Here is a 21705-nt window from a genome sequence, read left to right as displayed (position 1 = left end):
AACATACGCATTCTGAAACTGTGAGACTATTTCCAAAGCAACAGTGTGGCAAGGTATTAGTAGCAGGTGCAGAATGAGAAGAACACAAACTAAAAGATACCCGACTTCTGAAGATGGATGGTGGTAATGGCTGCACAACAATGAGAATGTACTTAATGCCACTCAAATGTATACTTAAAAATGGTAAAATGGTAAAAAAAATTTTTAATTTTTAATTTTTTGGCTGCACTGTGCAGCATGTGGGATCTTAGTTTCCCGACCAGGGATTGAACCTGAGCCCCTGCATCGGAAGCATGGAGTTTTAACCACTGGACCACCAGGCGAGTCCTGTAAAATGGTAACTTTTATGTTATATCTGTTTTACCACAATTTTAAAAAATAGTTGTGGGCTTCCCTGGTGGCGCAGTGGCTGAGAATCTGCCTGCCAATGCAGGGGACACGGGTCCAAGCCCTGGTCTGGGAAGATCCCACATGCCGCAGAGCAACTAGGCCCGTGAGCCACAGCTACTGAGCCTGTGCATCTGGAGCCTGTGCTCCGCAACAAGAGAGGCTGCGACAGTGAGAGGTCCACACACCGCGATGAAGAGTGGTCCCTGCTCGCCGCAACTAGAGAAAGTCCTAGCACAGAAACGAAGACCCAACACAGCCAAAAATAAATTAATTAATTAAAAAAAAAATAGTTGTAAAAAAAAAGATCTTCCACTACTACTGTTCAATAAGTGGAATAAAAATCCATCAGTAATATGTTTTATTTTCTTTGGAGATGAGATATTTTTTCACTGAGATACAATTTACATACAAAAAACCCCACACTTCTCAAGTATACAATTCAGTGGTTTTTAGTATATTCAAAATAGTCCCTCGGGCTTCCCAGGTGGCGCAGTGGTTAAGAATCCGCCAGCCAATGCAGGGGACGCAGGATCGAGCCCTGGTCCGGGAAGATCCCACATGCCGTGGAGCAACTAAGCCCATGTGCCACAACTACTGAGCCTGCGCTCTAGAGCCCGCAAGCCACAACTACTGAAGCCAGCGCACCTAGAGCCCGCACTCTGCAACAAGAGAAGCCACTGCAATGAGAAGCCCGCTCACTGCAACTAGAGAAAGCCCGCTTGCAGCAACGAAGACCCAACACAGCCAAAATAAATAAATTAATAAATAAAATAATACATTAAAAAAATAGCAATTCCCATAAAAAAAATAGTCCTTAGTTTTTCAATATGTGTCTTCTCTATTCTTAATTGCATAGTCCATCAAAGTAAGTACAATACCTTAGAAGAACAAATCTTTTTTTTTTAGAAGAACAAATCTTATGAGAAAAGACCAGGTGAAAATATGTGCATATTTATTCATATCAAAAGCAACATTTACGCCTTTGTAAGTGTAAAAAAAAAATAGTGCCCCCACCTTTGGTGCACCGAATCCTCATGACGGCCTCAAAGCCAATCTTCCGAGTGAGGTATCTCTGTAGTTCCTTCTGTAATTTCTGCACTTGCACTGGGTTGTGCTGATGGTGGTAAGAGGGATAATAATAGACACTACCTGCTGAATACCGAGAAATACAACCTGGAAGAGAACACATACTCCTTTTAAATTCTGCCATTAACTACTATTACTACACCAGAGTAACTACAAGCATTTGAATCAATCTTTCCTTAGCCTCCTAAGATATTGGCAAAAAAGAATTATTTCACCCCTTTAAATAGTAATATAGAAATTTCTCTATTATAAATATTCAGAGTATAAGACTATAAGGTTTATTATAAACTAAACTAACTTCCCAAGGGAATAAGAATTCTTTCACTTTGTCCTCTCTTTAACATATCATCATAAAAATACCATTTTGACATTCACATGAGAAAAATAATCACTAGGAAGAACTTACCCAGAGAAGCCAAATCAGAATACTGTCCACTGAGAAGGAATAAGTCAACAGCTACCTGCTGACCAGAACAGTCCAAGGCTAATTTCTTATAGAAGTCAGTTGATGGTGTCAAGTGAATTTCCTATTCATAATTACAAAGAGAAAAAAATTTAAATCATTAAATTGTCATAAAATTTATACACCTATCCATATATACCAAGGGTTAACAATTATCCTTGGGCATTTTACAAAATCCTTTTGTTCTGTGATATTTCCTCTTTTTTCAGTACGAAACATGTCCTGCTTAAGAATTTACTATTTTGTTTTACTTTTAAAAAGAAATACACCTATTATACTAATTTTGATAATCTATTAAATGCTTATTATGCTGGAAGCTTCTAAATTCATATGTAATACTTTTCATCTATCATAAGAGATGGGTACTATCGATATTTTCATTTTATAAATATAAGGAAAAAGAGAGGCAAAGATATTATGTAACTATTCAAGCTCACACATCTAAAAAGCAGTGAGACTTAGGCAGACTTATTCCAAGACTGACACCTTAATCATTACAGTATATGGCCACACTACCATAATCTTTTGAGAGATACACATCTCAAACTAAGTTTACACACACAAGCTGCTCAAAAGCAATCCATGGCAGTCAATATACCAAACCATGACTACTTTTTATTCATCATCCAGGTTCTACTTTGTCCCTGGCAAGCATATTCTCTTAGTCTGCCTGACTTTCTCATCAAAGGCAGGTGGCATTGCTATGGCCTGCTAAAGATCTATACATAAGGTAAGGGTGAATCAGATAGAAAATAATGTAATAAAATAGAAATGTCTACATAAAAGAGGAGAAACGCTTTATCCATTTCCTTATATTCCCTCCTTTTCACAACTGAAAAATAAATTTGAAATAAGCTCTGTACTCAAAGGGACAAAGCACCAGCATAAATCTTATCATGCACTTGATGACTTTCTAACCTTAGCAGATGACCTTTGGTTGGGTTCCTCTCGTGGTTTCAGGGCTCCCACTCCAAGAGTTGGGAGTTGTGTTTGAAAAACAGACATTCGACCACCAGTTGGGGACATCAGCTTAAAGGCAGCCTGAAGGGCTGGACCCAAGGCACTCTGGGTCTCCAGGGTCTTGGTGAACATTTGCGGCAAAGTTTTCAGTAAATCTTGGACGAGCTTGTGAAATAAAGCAAGAAAACTCAAGAGTGTTACAATAAAAAAAATTTTTTTCACATTAAGTCACTGACTCATACAATAGACAAGACATTGAGTCATGATGATGGTCAGAGAATCTACAGACAGTACAGTAAACAATGAAGTTGGTCAAATGACAAGAAAGCCATTTTAAGTCAACATTATAAATTGGCAAGCAAGACAAATCAAAATTGGGGCCTTACAGTTCTTGCACATGCAGCAGTCCAGCAAGACTATAAGTCCAAATGTATCCAAAAGAACCATCACAGTTTAGAGATTTTACATATTTAAATGCCATGAAATATGGCCTTCTCAATCACCTCTATACACTTTATTCTTTTCAGTTCCAAAGTGCGTTTAACTCTTCCCTACCGCAAAATCTAAGATAGCCAGTAAATTTGCCAACTAGTAATATTACTACAAAAGAAAAACAAAACAAATAACAACTACCTATTCAGGTTAGGTTGTACAAATAAAGAGAGTTAATGGGAAAAAAATACTTCACACTATGGCGAAGTCACCATTGCCAACAGCTGAGACCATAGACTTGCTAGTTAAAATGTTACCCCTACGGCATATATGCATGTACAGGGTAGACAACATCCCCCCTTCAGACACATTCTGTTCACCTCTCACTGTATTATGTCATGGCAATTTCCAGGCAGGTAATAAGAGTTTCTTCTGAACTGACCCCAATGACACTCTGTGAATCAGAAAAGCAAAGGGCACTGAAAGCAGCCTACAGTGCTTCTATGTAGTGACCAGAAGCTTATCTCAGCAACCCTCCCAATTTCCCAAATGGCTGGCAAGGCAGGTTTCCTTCAGGTTTCTCTCATTTATGGAATAGGCTTATCTTCTACCCTACTACAAATGGATACATTAAACTTAAAAGCAATCAGTTCAAGGGCAAAATCAAAAGCTGTTCATCTGATGAATTTTAACTAACTGCAAATATAAAATGCTATACATCTTAGAAATGTCACAGAGAGAAGCAAAATTCTACTTAAAGTTCGTTTTAAAAATATATTCCTTCAACATTTCAATTAAACATGTCAGATAGGAAAGTGTCCCTTACCTCTTTACTTTCATTTAAATTTACTAATAAGTTCTCTGGCATAGGTATAAAAACATCTGAAAGAACAAATAAATATTTCTCTTAAACAAAACTTAATTGTTAAAGATGTTCCAAATACATAACAGTGATATAATTAACCACCCCCATACTTAGAGAAGAGCCACCTTCTCCATTTGTACAGCAATGTCTACGTATGTTCAGAGTCACCAAAAGAGCACTGATTTAGGCTTTTACTGCAGCTTATCTATTACCATGTAAAAGGTAAATAGCCTCCCAAATAGAAAATACTGACCCACAAGCACTCAGTAAGGGTTTGTACAAGTACTTTGCTTCTTAGGTTAAAGACAGTTTAGAATCCTGCTTTAGAATTCTTGCTTAGCCCCAGAAGCCAGCCAAAGAAACACTCTTGGCATTAAAAAAAAAAAGTTGACTAAGATGACACACAAGAATTCTGTGTCTTGACATGGAAGTAATACAGCCCACCAACAGCTCTGTCATTCATAAGGCACATACTTGCTCATAAAGAAGGCCCCCATTATACTTATGGGACCACGAGGCCAAGTGAATCAGGAGGTATGCTAAATGGCCACATCAGAAGAGCTTCTCAGGATTCAAATTTATTCTTTCTTAGGAAGTAAATATCCTTTCTTAGAAGGAAGCAACTGGGAAGGAAATGTGGGTGGTGATGCAGGATTATGAGGGGTCTCACTTTCTACATTTTTGTACTATTTTTTATTAAAAAATTACAAAAATAAGGCTCATCATAATGTTCATGAAAAATAACACCAACGAATAATCTGAAACATTAAATATTCACTTTAACTATCATATAAAAAAATGTACTATTGTTTAGATTTCTTCCTTTTTCTTTAAAATTAAACAGATTTTAATAAAAGTTTTAAGATATAATTCACATACCATAAAATTTACCCTTGCAGAAGATACAATTCAGTAATTTTTTAATATACACATAGTTGTACCACTAACACCACTAATTCCAGATCCTTTTCATCATCCCAAAAGGGAACCCCACACCAATTACCAGTCATTCCTCAATTCCCCATCAACTCCCACAGCTCTAGGCAGCCACTTTCTGTCTCTGGATTGGCCTATTCTCAACATTTCATATTAATGGAGTCACACGATGAGGTCCTTTGTGACTGGCTTCTTACACTTAGCTTCATGTGTTCAAGGTTCATCCATGTTGTAGCATTTATCAGTACTTTACTCTTTTTTATTGCTGAGTAACAAAACATTTCATTGTATGGATATTCTACGTTTTGTTTATGTTGGGTTGTTTCCACTTCTTGGCTGAGTTGCTACCAACATTCACGTACACATTTTTGTGTGGACATGTTCTGTATTGTTTTATTTTTAATAATTCATATTTAGCAATTTAAAAAAATTGAAGTGTAGTTGCTTTATAGTATAGACATGTTTTTAATTTTCTTGAGCATATACCTATTAAGTAAAATTGCTGGTTATATGGTAACTCTATGTTTAACTTCCAGAGGAACTGACAAAATGATTTCCCTAATGGCAGCACCATTTTCCATTCCTACTACTAGTGAATGAGGGTTCCAATTTCTCCACATCCTTGCAAATACTTGTTACTGTCCTTTAAAAAAATTTTTGCTATGTGACATCCAGCAAGGGATATTCCATTTATCAGCTCATGTATAAAATTGAGAAGCTGGACCATATCAGTAAATTCACAACTTGGCCCATCATCAGAATCACCTGTTCAGTGATTTTATTTTATGCCAAATAAGTAGCTGGGTAAATAGATAAGGGAAATGAATGACTGACGTGGCTGCTCTGTTGTGAGACCTGGAACAACCAAGACAGAAGGGGGCTCTATTCAACTCTTTAATTTTAAAGTTGTACAGTCAATTCTCCTAATTCATAGATTTTATAGTTGCAAACTTGCCTACTTATTAAAATTTATTTGTAACCCCAAAACCAATACTCATGGAACCTTCCCAGCTATTCAGATATGCTCAGAGCAACAAAAAAATTTTGGTTTTGAGAATTTTTTTTAACTGGTGTGATGTGGCATTTCACTGTGGTTTTCATTTGCATTTCCCTGATAACTCATGATGTGGAGCATCTTTTCAAGGGATTATGAGCCAATTGCATATACAGAATATTGAATATGGTGTATTGAATAGAAACATGTCTATTCAAATCCTTTGCCCACTTTTTAATTAGGTTGTCTTTTTAATAAGTTGTAGAAGTTTTTTACATAATCTAGATATATATTTTGATCAGATACATAACTTGCAAATATTTTCTCTCATTCTCTCATTCTTCACTTTCATGATGGCATCCTTTGAAACACAAAAGGTTTTAATCTTTTTTAACTTTTAAAAATTTTTATTTTTTTTTAGTTTATTGAAGTATAGTTGATTTACAATGTTGTGCTAATTTCTGCTGTACAGCAAAGTGATTCAGTTATACATATACATTTTCTTTTCCATTATGGTTTATCACAGGATATTGAATATAGTTCCCTGTGCTCTACTGTAGGACCATGCTGTTTACCCAAAAGTTTTTAATTGTTAGGAAGCCCAACTTATCTGTTTTTTCTTTTGGTATTTGTGCTTTTGGTGTTATATCTAAGAAATCACTGCCTAATTCAAGGTCACAAAGACTTACTTCTATGTTTTCTTTTAACAATTTTATAGTTTTAGTCTCATACTCAGATCTATGATCCATTTGGAGTTAATTTTTTAAACTGTGGTAAAATATACATAATATACAGAATGTATCACCTTAATCATTTTTAAGTGTACAATTCAGTAGTATTAAGTACATTCACAATGTTGTGTAACCATCATCATTATGTATTTTCAGAACATTTTCATCATCCTAAACAGTACCCATTAAATAATTTCTCCCTTCCCACAAGCTCCTGGTAATCTATAATCTACTTTCTAACCTATATCTCTATGAATTCACCCATTCCCGGTACCTCATATAAATGGAATCATATACTCTTTGTCCTTTTGCATCCGGTTTATTTAACTTAGTATTGATATAATGTTTTCAAGGTTGATTCATGTTGTAGCATGCATCAGAATTTCATTCTTAGGGATGAAAAATATTCCATTATATGTATATACCACATTATTTAACAAATCATCTCTTGATGGATACTTAGGTTGTTTCCAACTTTTGGCTACTGTGAATAATGTTGCTATGAACATTGGTGTATGAGTATTTGTTTGAGTTTCTGCTTTCAATTCTTTTAGGTATATACTGGGAAGCAGAATTGGTAGATCATAATGGTAATTCTATGCCTAACTTTTTGAGGAACTGCCAAATTGTTTTCCATAATACTGCACCATGCTACATTCCCACCAGCAATATACAACAGTCCCAATGTTTCCACATCCTTGCCAGCCATTTATTTTCCATTTTTTAAAAAATAATAACCATTCTAATGGATGTGAAGTGGTATCTCATTGTGATTTTGATTTGCATTTCTTCAGTGATTAATAATGTTGAGCATTTTTTCATGTGTTTATTGGTCATTTGTACATCTTTGGAGAATTGTCTATTTGAGTCCTTCGTCCATTTTTGAATTGTGTTTTCTTGTTGTTGTTGCTGAGTTAAGAAGCTCTTTATATTAATCCTTCATCATATGTGTGATTTGCATATGCATATATTTTCTCCCATTTTGTGACTTTTTACTCTCTTGACAGTTTTCTTTCATGTACAAAAGTATTTTAACAGTGATAACATCCAACTTACTTATTTTTTCTTTTGTTGCTTCTGCTTTTAGTGTCATAACCAAGAAATCACTGCCAAACCCAATGTCATTAAGATTTTCCCCTATGTTTCCTTCTAAGAGTTTTACAGTTTTAGTTCTTAAGTTTAGGTCTTTGATCCACTGAGTTAATTTTTTTTTATATGGTTTATGGTAAGGGTCTAACTTCATTCTTTTGCATGTTTGGTTTTCCCAGAACCATTTGTTGAAAAGACTGTCTTTTCCCCATTGAATGGTCTTGGCGTCCTTATCAAAAATCAACTGAACATATTTGTGAGGGCTTATTTCTGGGCTCTCTATTCTGTTCAATTAATCTAGGTCTACCCTCAAATACTTCTTGAATGAGCTTTAACATTAACTTGTTTTTTGTTGACTTGTTCAGAACTCACTTTACCTCCATAATTCTGTTTCCTCTTCTATAAAATGAGAGATTTGACTGAGGGACTCTTTTTTTTTTTTTTTTTTTTGCGGTACGCGGGCCTCTCACTGTTGTGGCCTCTCCCGTTGCGGAGCACAGGCTCCAGACGCGCAGGCTCAGCGGCCATGGCTCATGGGCCCAGCCGCTCCGCGGCACGTGGGATCTTCCCAGACCGGGGCACGAACCCGTGTCCCCTGTATCGGCAGGCGGACTCTCAACCACTGCGCCACCAGGGAAGCCCTGAGGGATTCTTATAATTCCAAAAATCTTATGATTTTATACTCAAGGTTTTCCTCAGTATAGTAGAATCATACCATATGCTGCTAGTTTGTTGAACAGTCATGAAATATTTCTAAAACTAAAAGCTCCTCAGGCAGTTCAATAATTTTAAGTATATAATATATACCTTCAATATCTGAAACTATTAGCATCTGAGGTTGAGATAGACCTTCTTGAAGGCTGTAGAAGTGGATTGTACTATCAAATGTTATGAAGCCAATTTTTGTCCTAGTGTTGCCAGGAAGCCTAAAAACAAATTCAGAAGAGTATTTTGTAGTTTTCCCATATACATATATACCTAAAATATCTGCAAAGAGTTAAATACAAATATCTACTTCTGTGTTATGAAAACTGCCCCAACATAAATGTTTTTAACCCGTGCAATGTTTAATCACCATGAAAACATACACTACTCAAAAGAAAACACTATATATAAGTCAAACAATCAACAAAACCCAGCAATAATACAGCAATCCAAAACTCATTATACTATATAAAGTTATATCAATCACTTAGGAAATGAGATATAAAAAATACTGGAAAGTATATACAGAAGTTTGTAGATGATTTTAATTTATAAAAAATACTTCAAAAAAATTACCAAACACCAACTCTAAAATGTAATATAAATTTATGAACTGCATATCTTTAAAAAAACATTGCCCAAACCTCTTTTTATATTGTTTAATGCATTCATTTAAGATGATCAACAGAAAGATCTGTTTTTGAAGAACTTAAATACGTAGACCATAGTTTCATAAGGGGAAAGACAAACTAGTTTTCATTTTTGTTTCATTTTGTTTCATGCTTGGGTGAGTCAGTGAACTCTCTCATCAACAGACAATCCCCATACATAACCTACAACATTAAAAATACAAATGCTGATAAGAACAAGAATGCCCTTCGCCAAGGTGAGGGAGTTAGTCCACTTCTGATGAGATTTGGTCCTACACATTCTTCCTTACACACAAGAGCACAATAGTATTTCATTACACTGAAAGGTCACATTAGCTTTTATGTGTTACACTAAGTATCTAAGAACCACTTAAAGTACAGTTATTTTAAGAGGCTTAAGAGATATAACCAGCAAATGCAATGTGTAGCTACTGTTTAGATTCTTATTTCAACAAACCCACAGTAAAAAGACATTCTGGAGACAACCAGGAACAAAAATTGAACTGGGTATTATATCACATTATGGAATTATTGCTAATTTTGTTTGATGTGATTCTCATATTTTAGTTAGGGTTAAAAATAATTCCAAGTATTTCTAGGTAAATGATATACTGACTGAGATTTGTATTAAAACACTCTAGGGAAAAAAGGGGGAAGGGCAGGGTTAGATGAGGCAAAAACAGCTGAATGCTAAAAATATTGAAGTTGAAGGATGGGTAACTGGAACTTCATTACATTCTTTCTATTTACTACATATTTGAAATTTTTCCATAATAAAAAGTTAAAATAAATTAATGTTTCTCAGAGAAAGTGAGGCCTAAAGTTATCTACTGATTTAAGTGGACTTTTAGAACATAGTTACATAACTTTTAAAATATAGTTTGAAACTACTTATTCATTTTACAAACACCGTTTATAATTTAACCTGAATTAAGATACTTACAAATCCAGATTGTCTAACAAACTCTGGCAAACTGAATTCAAGTATCCAGTTTCAACTGCATTGTGAGACACATCAAATACAAAAAGGTACACTGGAGGTTGAGGTGGTCGTAACTGAAGGAGAAAAAGGATCTCATTAAATACAATTAATAGAATTAAATTTAAACTTACCATTTGTTGTGTCTATATAGCAAAAGAATAAAATAAGCATTATTTACAGATTAAGTGGAGACCACAATAAATAATAATACATTAAGAAAATAATATAGAAAGAAGTTTTCTTCAGATGCATACTTAGAAAAAGGACAATGAGGATATGATTATCATAGGTCAGAAGAGTATTTTTTTCTAGGACAGGAAGAGGAAGAAATGTGATCAGAAAGGTATTTATGAGCATCGGTAATGTTCAATTTCTTGACCTGTGTGGTGCAACAGTGGTGCTATGATTATTTGGTAAGCTACATATTTATGTTTTATAGGCTTTTCCATATGTACATTATATTTCACAATTTAGGGAAATGTACAGCTCTGAAAATGACAAATCAAGTTAGCCTGAGCTGGTTATTTAATCAACACACTTCAGCCAAGTTCCAGAAAAATGTACAAGTATATTTTAAACTTCCAAGTTCAAAGATTTGTTTTCAATTCAGTAAAAAGCTGGGGCGGGGTGGGGAGGCAGGTACAAAATGGGAGATTGGGATTGACTGATATACACTACTGTGCATAAAATAGGTAACTAATGAGCACCTACTGTTTAGCACAGGGAACCCTACGCAGTGATCTGTGGTGACCTAAATGGGAAGGAAATCTAAAAAAGAGGGGCTATACGTATACATATAACTGATTCACTTTGCTGTACAGCAGAAACTAACACAACATTGTAAAGCAACTATATTCCAATAAAAATTAATTTAAAAAAAAAAAGCTCGTTCATGAAAGACAAGGAAAAGCTAAGGAACTGCCACAGATGGGAGCAGACTAAAGGAACAGAAACTAAATGCAATGTGGATTGAATCCTGGGACAGAGAAAGGATGTTAAGTGGAAAAACTAGTGAAATCCAAGTAAAGTCCGTAGTTTCATTCATAGTGTTGTGCTAGTGTTAATTTAAGCTTGATGACTGTCCTAGAGCTACATAAAATGTTTACATTAGGGGTAGCTGGGTGGACTCTTTGTGCTATTTTTGCCATCCTTATATAAGTCTAAAACTGTCTCAAAATAAAAAGTATTTTAAGTTTTCAATAAAAATAATAAAATAAAATAAAAAGCACCAAATAACCACAATCAGAACTCCACATGTAGTATACTAACTTTTATATTATTTTGCACGTATCACTTGCAAAATCCATAGAATCTGTTGCCCAAGAGGTAAGTCAGGAAGGAAGAAAACCTCTTGCTATAGGCAAATTTCCAAATTTAAAGGAAGCCATTTTTATAAAACCTGGGAGTTAAAGAAACCCAGGAAGGCCAATTCAAAAGAACAAATGCTTCTGATTTTTGGTTTTAATTCAACAGAGGGACAGCTACACTACAGAAAGCGATCACCAGCCATTTAAGTGTCACAAAAATGTTTTCTACACTGAAATTTCTATGTGATGAAAAGAGACTGAATCGTCAAAATATCTATACTAAAATGGCCCCAACTGACCAGATAGAGACTATCCCACAAAAATATACTAAAATAAAATATTAAAAGTTGGTATTAAAACTTATCTTCATATTCCCTTTCCTTAGAGGCAATTATTGCATGCGGAAAGGGAAATCAAATCAAAAATCCTAAATTTTTATGAGACCTCTAGCACCTGCTAAAGAAGATCCGGAAAGTCACCTAACTAAATTTGTTTCACATCCGTAAAACAGGATTAACAGCTTAAGAGTTATTTGTGATAATCAAAAATATATAAGTGCTTTATAAAATGCATAGTGCTAGTTAAACATTAGGCATAATTATTATCTTTTCAAATGCAAGACCTGAGATATTCACACAAGTGTATAAAAGTAGTTGCAAAGATGATGTGCATCACATCATTATTTGTAACAGAAAAAACTGGAAGTGACCTAAAAGTAAGTATGATCCCAATAATATATTGCAAATTTCTGGATGGATGCCCAAGAAACATAAGTGGAACTTTATACTTTTACTTTTCAAACTTACCCTTATATACAAATTAACTACTTTTATAATGAACAAGGATAACTTTTATAAATTAAAAATATAAAATTTTGGTTAAAGGATTTTATATTTTACTTAAAACCAGGTATAATGAAATATTTGTGCTATATAAAAAATGAAAGTTTACCATGTATTCTGAAGGAGCCATAAACTCAATAGTAGCATTTTGAACTTCAGGTCTTCTATGAGGTTCTCCATAGACTCTGGTCAAAGGGTTGTACATGAATTCTTCAGGAACTATGTGAGTTAACCATATATATTGTTAAAACTGATAGGATTAAGTTTAATATAGCTTGCATTTGGCTGTTTTTTTTAATTTAGGAATTTATAAATAATTCAATATAGACTAAATATTAAGGGTTAAATACACTTTGTTTTTGAGTCCCATTCAATTCCCCTCCACACTGAATGGCACTAAGTATGTTTTGCTTTTACAACCACAAGCACTATGATTTTTCTTTCCCTATCTTCTAATATCCTTTTTTCTCTTAATTCTTGGAAAGCTGCTTTCCTAAAGTAGTTTGAAAGGATGATAAAAATTCATTAAATGCCAATTATTTTCTTAAATGCAAGACTAAACTTTGTCTTAAATTTCACAGCGGTACATGGATAATAACATTTGACATATGAAATGTACAGACTCTGGTTGCCCCTAGAAAGCTATGGTAAAATACTTCAAAGGTTAAAGCCTAAGGGTATGGTGAGTTTCAATAGTTATAAGACCTCTATGGAATATCAGTTGCCTACTGCCTATAAAACACTAGTGCTCAAAGAGTATTTTCTAAATTAACACATTTTTGACCAGAGACATATTACGGCCACAGGCGTTGGTTTCTGAAAAAATCCCCCCCTCAATAATGTGTTAATTATCATTTCATCTATCTTCCCAGGAACTGTGTAAAAATTCAAATTCCTATATATGCTAAAGGGTAAGCCATAGTTCATGAAATGGTCTGGGCTGCACACAAAAGTGACTTCAACCCTTATCATAATTTAATTTCATATATTGAAGCATATATACATAAGATTTTAAAAGTGTACTAAACACTATAAATACATACATTTTCTACATTATTACAGAGTAAAAAGAATGCTCTTTTTCTACCCTCACTTCTTCTACTCTAAAAACACAAACAATAAAAATGGTTATAAAAAATCTCTCAAGTGTCCGCCTGCCAATGCAGGGGATATGGGTTCGTGCCCTGGTCTGGGAAGATCCCACATACCGCGGAGCGGCTGGGCCCATGAGCCATGGCCACTGAGCCTGCACGTCCGGAGACTGTGCTCCGCAATGGGAGAGGCCCACATACCGCAAAAAAAAAAAAAATCTCTCAAGTTCCTCTATTTCCCAATGCTTAATGAAATTTCCTTCTAAACAGAGACCAAATTTTCAATGTGGGTAACGGCATGCCCTTTTTTTCTTCTCTAATCCTAATAGAATGTTGTTGGTTAGATGATATTCCTCAAATATAAATTGTGAAACAGTTACTGAAGAAGATCCCCTCCTCATCAGCTACTAAAAAAACTACATTCAACTAACCTTCTAGCACTGCCCACCTCCCTTCATACAGCAGTGAATGAAGCTAATGGCAGCTACTCTGTGGGCTTATTTTCTTTCACCCTAGAGAAAAGGCATGGGACAATTTCTAAATAAAAATATTTCTTAAATTACAGGCTTAAATAATACCATGAAATATGCCATTTATTATATACCCAATAAAATAAATGTAAAAAAGTGGTATCAAAGTAGTATTATCACATTTTTTGCTTAGGTTGTATATAATTATTTATATATAAGTATAAATGCCTAGAAAATAGTTAAAAGAAGTTATATCTGAGTGAAAGGATTACGGGTAATGTTTTGTTTTTTAACTTCACATTTGTGTTATCTGATTTCCCTACAATGCATGTAGAAATGTTTAAATGTTTAAAAAAAAAAAAACATACCATCATTGACTCGGTAACATAAGTTACATTTCCATCTCCTTTGATCAAGAAAGCTGACAAAAGGGTTGATGTATGTCCTGCATGAACGGCATCTCACAATTGTACTAGAGGTAACCACAGGCAATTGCTGAAAAAAAAGGACTAAATTATTAAAGACAATGATGATCATGTCTAAAGGTCAAGCAATTAATCCATACCTTCCAAATAATTGTTGGGATATTATAATTTTAGAGAAAAAACTAGGGTAAAAAAATGTGTCCAAGCTGCCAAACAAAAAATTATGTAATGAAATGTACTGGTTCTTAAACCCTAGTGATTTTCCCCAGGACCATTCTCATTAAATTTTGCCTTTTAAAAAGTATTTATTTTCTCATTAAAAGTTTACATTACAAAACCAACATAGTAAATTTACAACATATCTGTGAGATGAATGGTGAAGGAAGGATCAATATTCTAAAAAAAATGACTAATTAAATCATAGGAAGTTTCTTCATGTTATATTAACAGGCTACTAAGTTCTCATAAAAGAACTGTCACAAAGTAAGGTATGGTTAAATTATATTTAAATATTTTATTGGACTTCGCAATTATGCTCCTATTTAAAGTTTATCCTACGTTTTAAAAGATCTAAAGTTAAAGTCAAAAATCAGTAAAGGCAATACAATCCTATTACCAAAAGGAGGTTTGTATTGGGAAAGTCACTTCACTTATGGACTGATTCTCTCAAACCGTATGTGGTCACATGTCAAGGTCCCAGAGCCTTAGGACAAAAGTAGAAGGGCTTCTTTTCTTTTCTTCTTCTTCTTTTTGGAAACAGCTTCTTAAAGCAACAGACTTTACTCCAAGAATGGAAGAACTGGGAGAGTGGGTAAAGTATTTTAATGGGTAAACAATTTACAACTTGTTAAAATAGTATGGTTCATTTATTTATTTTCTTCAGTACCTCTATTCTATTCAGTACCTCCTGAATTTTTCAACAATATGTTTATTTTATCTCTTTGTGAAAGCGTTTGATAATATTTTTGTCTGAAATACAAGAGGAATCGGCCAATGGTCAAATTCCTAAAGATAGCTCAAACAAATTCTTGCACTATTATAAAAAATTCCTTACCACCAAGATAATTTTCCACAAAACATTTACTTGCGCTAGTAAAACATACCACTAGGTCTTTAAAAGGATGAAGCAGCAGTCCCAAAGGAAGTTTGGCTTTATTCAGTAAGGCCTGAGTCTGAGGAATGCTAGTCAGTGTGCATCGGAATAACCTATATCAATGTAAAAATCATTTGTCAGTTGTTACTATGACTATTTTTGGACAAAAATAAAAAGACTTAAAAGGTACACATTTTAACGTTGGATCAGATTACAAATGAAGTATTTCAATAGACCCTCACAAATTTTATCCTTTTTAAATATTTAAATCCTGTTCAGAAAGAAAGGGTAGACGGTTATAATCCCATTTTATATAACTAAAACAAATTTTCTTCTCAGCTTGTGCATAAGACAGTCTAGACTACCAAAGAACTTATTTTTCTTTATATAAATCTAGATGGCACTGGAATTTAAAGGTGATGACCCAAATTTGCACATGCAAAGTTAAGCGTATTACTGGGACCTTCCCTGGTGGTCCAGTGGTAAAGAATCTGCCTTACAATGCAGGGGACACGGGTTCAATCCCTGGTCAGAAAACTAAGATCCAACAGGCCTCAGGGCAACTAAGCCTGCATGCCACAACTACTGAGCTCACGCACGCCTCAACTAGATCCTGCGTGCCACAAATACAGAGCCCATGCGCCCTGGAGCCTGCATGCCACTACAGAAGAGAAAAGCTACTCGCCACAACGAGAAGCCCGTGCACCACAATGAAGAGCCCGCGCACTGAAATGAAGCATCCTTCATGCCTCAAGGAAGATTCTGAGTACTGCAACTAAGACCCAATGCAGCCAAAAATTAAATAAGTAAATAAATAAATAATAAATCTTTTAAAAAAAGTTAAGTGTATTACTGAAAAGCTCAGTTTTACTGATGGTTTTAAAAAGACTATTTAAAAATAACAAAATTGGGCTTCCCAATTTTGGTGGCTCAGTAGTTAAGAATCCGCCTGCCAACGCAGGGAATATCCCACATGCCGCGGAGCAACTAAGTCCCTGTGCTACAACTACTGAGCCTGCGTTCTAGAGCTCGCAAGCCACAACTACTGAGCCCACGTGCCACAACTACTGAGCCCGTATGCCACAACTACTGAAGCCCATGCACCTAAAGCCTGTGCTCTGCAACAAAAGAAGCCACTACAGTGAGAAGCCCGTGCACCACAACGAAGAGTAGCCCCCGCTCACCAAAACTAGAGAAAGCCCACGTGTAGCAATGAAGACCCAACGCAGCCAAAAATAAAAATTAATTAATTAAAAAAAAAATTCAGGGACTTCCCTGGTGGTCCAGTGGTTAAGAATCCACCTTCCAGGGGCTTCCCTGGTGGCGCAGTGGTTGAGAGTCTGCCTGCCAATGCAGGGGACACGGGTTCGAGCCCTGGTCTGGGAAGATCCCACATGCCGCGGAGCAACTAGGCCCGTGAGCCATAACTACTGAGCCTGCGCGTCTGGAGCTTGTGCTCTGCAACAAGAGAAGCCTCGACAGTGAGAGGCCCGCACACCGCAATGAAGAGTGGCCCCCGCTCGCCGCAACTAAAGAAAGCCCATGAACAGAAACGAAGACGCAACACAGCCAAAATAAATAAATAAATAATTTTTTTAAAAAAGAATCCACCTTCCAATGCAGGGGACAATGGTTTGATCCCTGGTTGGGCAACTAAGATCCCACATACTGCAGGGCAACTAAGCCCATGTGCTCTGGAGCCCACACACCATAAATAGAGAGCCCACGCACTCTGGAGCCCGAGCGCTGCAACTACTGAGCCCACACGCTCTGGAGCCTGTGCACAACAACTAGAGAAGAGCCCCTACACCGCAACAGAAGATCCCACATGCCACAACAAAGATCCCACATGCTGCAACTAAGACCCAATGCAGCCAAATAAATAATAAATTTTTAAAATAAATAAAAATAACAAAATTCAGTTTATCAGAAAGTCTTCATATACACTTAAACTCACAATCAATTTTAAGAGAGAAAAGAGTATTATAATTATGTTGGTTATGAAAAACAATTTAAAATGAGATCAAATAAAGGATTATATAGAATCAAGTCTCTGTCCTTTGGACTTTGAAAATATAATGTAATCACCATAATGATAATGAATATCATAGTCCCATGAGAGCTGATAAGGGTAGCTATCAGATCAGGGGTTACAACTCTATTTCTTTCTTTTTTTGTGGTACGCGGGCCTCCCACTGCTGTGGCCTCTCCCGTTGCGGAGCACAGGCTCCGGACGCGCAGGCTCAGCGGCCATGGCTCAAGGGCCCAACCACTCCGCAGCATGTGGGATCTTCCCGGACCGGGACACAAACCTGCGTCCCCTGCATCGGCAGGCAGACTCTCAACCACTGTGCCACCGGGGAAGCCCTCTATTTCTTGACTTAGAATATTCCAAATATCAAGTAAGCAACTAACAAAGCGCTGTTTTCTGCATGCAGAACTACTTTCATAAATTAATACATTTGTATAGCTTGTTCGTAACACATGAAGCTCAAAAATAATCTGGAAGAATTTTAGAACAAGTAAAATGTCATATTTAATAAGAAGCGCTGTTTGAAGCCTTACTCTGGGTTACAGTTGAGTTTCTGAATATCTTCATGCAAATTTGGAACAGGAGGCTGCAAAGGTGTCAATGGAAGCATGTTTCTTTCTTGAAGTAGATTGATAACCCTTAGCCCCTCTGGATGTAGGCTTAATCCACTCATGCTTGCAGGTAAATGATTAGCACCTAAAGGAGTCTAAAGATATATAATTTCAAAGTAAGTAGCCTTTATAATGTCTTCAGTTGAAAAGAGAAGAGTATAAGGACTTGGTTACTTAATTTCTCTCTAAATAACAACACTGTAATCTAGATTTCCTGGTCAATTTTTGGTTCTGGAGATATGTAACAGGACAAAGGCCTTATGAAATATTTATTACCATTCTAACTGGTTAAAAATTTTCATGATACCTTCCTAAAATTTTTTCATGTGAATACAGTTTAAACTGAAGTGGAATACAGGTAAAAAAACAAAAACAAAAAGTATACCTGAGTAAATGCCTGTGGACCACTTGGATAATTCAAGGAAGAGGGTGGCATTCCTGTTGTACTAGGTGGTATTGTGCTCTGATAACCAGGTGGTAAGGAGGGATATGAATATCCAACACTTCGGCTCATTGTAGGATTCTTATTAGTAAGCTGTGGTGTTGCTAGAAACAAGGTAACTTTTAAGTTCTATTTAACACTCCAGAGTACTTTAAATCAACACACACATCCATTAAATTATAGAAATCATAACTCTAAAATCCTTTGGGTAATTTAATACTTTCATTCATCAATTTTGTAAAGTAAAACAAATAAACACTAGTAACAAAGTAAGAGCAATGATTAAAATCTAGCTAAAGTGGACTGCAGCTGTAAACACACAAAAATAAGTTTAGTATAATTAATTTACTCTCATATCTCATATCATGTACTAAACTTTGTATTCAGACTAAAATTTAAGTCAAAACAACTTTAATTAAAACATACTAAATGTTCAACTGGATAAGTAAATTTAAATAGATTTAATTGAAAAAAATACTCTTCGGTCATAACATAATAATAATAAAGCCCATAATCCCAATCCTAAAGGGGAAAAAAACCTAACAAAAAATCTAAACACATGGAGATAAAAAATGCTAACAGTAGGTATCATTGTGTGACATAATTATGAAGTTTTCTTCTTTGTTTCCTACAAGGAACACATACTTAAAAAAACAAAAAAACTTTTATAGCATCTCACCCAAGAAGCCACCGCCTTCAATTTCATCATAACTATTGTGAACCACCATAGATCCATTATTGGTATTTGGTATAATACCTAAGGAGGAAGTTTATTAACAATATTTAAATTAGAACCATTATTATAATTTTTGCAAGATTTGAGCTAACGTTTAAAATTTATGATAACTTTCCAAATGACAAATAGTTTAAACCACAACCCAGGAAATGTTAAATGTTGAAATAAAAATTTCAAAGAATGTAAGATTTTAAATATACAAAATATATAAAAGTTTCAAATAACTTTATAAGCTTCCAAAAAGAATGGTACTTTGTGTAGTTTATAAAATTATATACTACCTGAAAGATTTTACTAGTTGTGAGAGCAGCATTAAAAACTTCTAAGGAGCAGTACACACTAAAATAAGTCACCAAAATCAATACTATTTAAGGATGAAATAAATTTATGAGGATAAAAACCTTTTTTAAAAAATATGTAAGTAAGGGCTTCCCTGGTGGCTCAGTGGTTGAGAGTCCGCCTGCTGATGCAGGGGACATGGGTTCGTGCCCCGGTCCGGGAAGATCCCACGTGCCGTGGTGCGGCTAGGCCCGTGAGCCATGGCCGCTGAGCCTGCACGTCCGGAGACTGTGCACAACAGGAGAGGCCACAACAGTGAGAGGCCCGCGTACCGCAAAAAAAAAAAAAAAAAAAAAAAAGTAAGTAAGTCAGCAAGAAAAACAAATATCGTATATTAACGCATATATGTGGAACCTAGAAAAACCGGTTTGCAGGGCAGAAATTGAGACACAAAGAACAAATGTATGGACACCAAGTGGGGAAAGTGGCGAGGGGGGGGGTATGAACTGGGAGATTGGGATTGACATGTATACACTGATGTGTATAAAATGGATGACTAACAAGAACCTGCTGTATAAAAAAAAATATAAAATTCAAAAAAAATAGAATACAAGAAAAAAATTTTTTAAAATAAAAATATGGAACAGAGTAGAATCTAGAGTTAACTTTAAGGTGATATATATTAATTAGAACAATTGCTTTGGTCTAGCAAACAACCACTAAAACAAATAATAAAAATTTATCATTATGTACCTCTGCTATTTATTAGCTCTAATTTGGGTACAGAAGAAACTAAAATCAATGAATAGTATCAACCTCTAGCACCTAAGTATAAAGGTGCTAACTTTTAACAGTTTTAACACCAAATAGATAAGTTTAATGGTTTCATAAAGTTAGTAACTCCTTTCCAATTCTCAAGACCACCAGGTCTTTAGCCATGAGTTGATACAGAAAACCTTAGTAAAACTGTTTTGTAGAAACAAAAACATAGAGCATATTTTTAGTTGGTTAAAAGTTTAAATACTTATTGTAGCTTGATATTCAAAATTATCAGGTGGCAACCAGTGGGACACGGCTTTATCATTTTGTTACTCATTGTTAACACCATTCTTTTCAAATTATACACAGGTCAGTTTTTTCCCTACTAACAATACTAAAAAAAGGAAATGGTAGAAGAAAATACAAAAATGATAATATTGATTACATTGAGTAGTAGGATATGGGCAGTGGTTTTTTCCCCTCCTCTTCTGTTTTCCTATTTCCAATCTTGTTGCAATGGTTATATTATGGCTAAAATCAAATTTCTTATTTTATAAAATATTTTGTTTAAATTAATAAACTTATATGTTAAAGTTACCTCTGAAGACAATGCTTTAAAACTATAAAACATCAAAATGTTTGTATATTTGACTTTTTATTTAGGCTCATAAATATTTCTTACATTTACAGTAAGAGTGGCAAGCAAAATACTGCTTCCATAAAAAAGGGCCAATGTATTAAAAGGATAGTTCTAACATCATGTCCAGAAAAGCAAAATTTCCTCTCTCGCCTCCCTCTCCCAAAAGACATGTAACTTTATAGCCATGATTTTTAAAATCTGCACAGCAACAAAAAAAGTCAACAGTGATCCCAAAAGCTATTCCACAGCCCAGAATGGGGCAGTGGAATACCGAGAAACTTTTTTAAACTCTAAATTCCTGAGGGGCATCCCTAACCAAAAAAACTAGATTTTCTGTTAGAATATGACTTGAATGCACGGAATTCAGATAATATTCATCTTTCCACCCTGAGTCAAAACTTTAGGACGCGACTTGGTTTTTGTCTTGCTTACCTTCTTGGTTGCTAGATGAATTAAAGGTGGGCTGGGGCACAGCTCTATGTGTTGATTTCTGAGGCGTAAGGGCCCTCACTGGAGGTGGTGCTCCAGTTGGAGGGGGCCCAAGAGGAGCTCCTGGTTGAAAAGTGGTAGGCAGAGGTGTATTCACTAAGGGGGGTGCAGATCCTATGGAAACAGTGGTTTTTCACATGACACTTAAGAACTTAAGAAAAATGCCAAAACGGCCTTTTACCGAATCTAAGTAACTTCCAAATCTG

The 21705-nt window shown here is 35.3% G+C and overlaps 1 protein-coding gene across 10 annotated transcripts in view; it reads right to left on the bottom strand.

Moving 5' to 3' along the window:
- Window positions 1-21705, bottom strand: part of SEC24A (SEC24 homolog A, COPII component) — a 63211-nt gene that overhangs the window by 21971 nt on the left and 19535 nt on the right. For 4 of the 10 annotated variants that reach the window (XM_022588828.3, XM_089908438.1, XM_089908440.1 and 1 more), the window contains exons 3-15: window positions 21443-21613; window positions 19276-19353; window positions 18540-18700; window positions 18077-18249; window positions 15522-15624; window positions 14362-14488; window positions 12542-12651; window positions 10245-10357; window positions 8754-8872; window positions 4158-4213; window positions 2858-3064; window positions 1883-2003; window positions 1405-1563 (exon numbers count right to left, since the gene is read on the bottom strand). In XM_022588828.3, coding sequence (XP_022444536.1) covers window positions 1405-1563; window positions 1883-2003; window positions 2858-3064; window positions 4158-4213; window positions 8754-8872; window positions 10245-10357; window positions 12542-12651; window positions 14362-14488; window positions 15522-15624; window positions 18077-18249; window positions 18540-18700; window positions 19276-19353; window positions 21443-21613 — 1698 coding nt within the window. The other 6 variants (XM_089908442.1, XM_089908437.1, XM_089908439.1 and 3 more) reach the window with 6 other exon arrangements.

This window comes from Delphinapterus leucas, chromosome 3 (genome assembly GCF_059928025.1).
Source record: "Delphinapterus leucas isolate spDelLeu-1000000601 "Yukka" chromosome 3, BTC_Dleu_Yukka2, whole genome shotgun sequence".
Taxonomy (NCBI): domain Eukaryota; kingdom Metazoa; phylum Chordata; class Mammalia; order Artiodactyla; family Monodontidae; genus Delphinapterus; species Delphinapterus leucas.
Note: the sequence above shows the minus strand (reverse complement) of the source record. Positions and strands in the feature narration are given on the sequence as shown.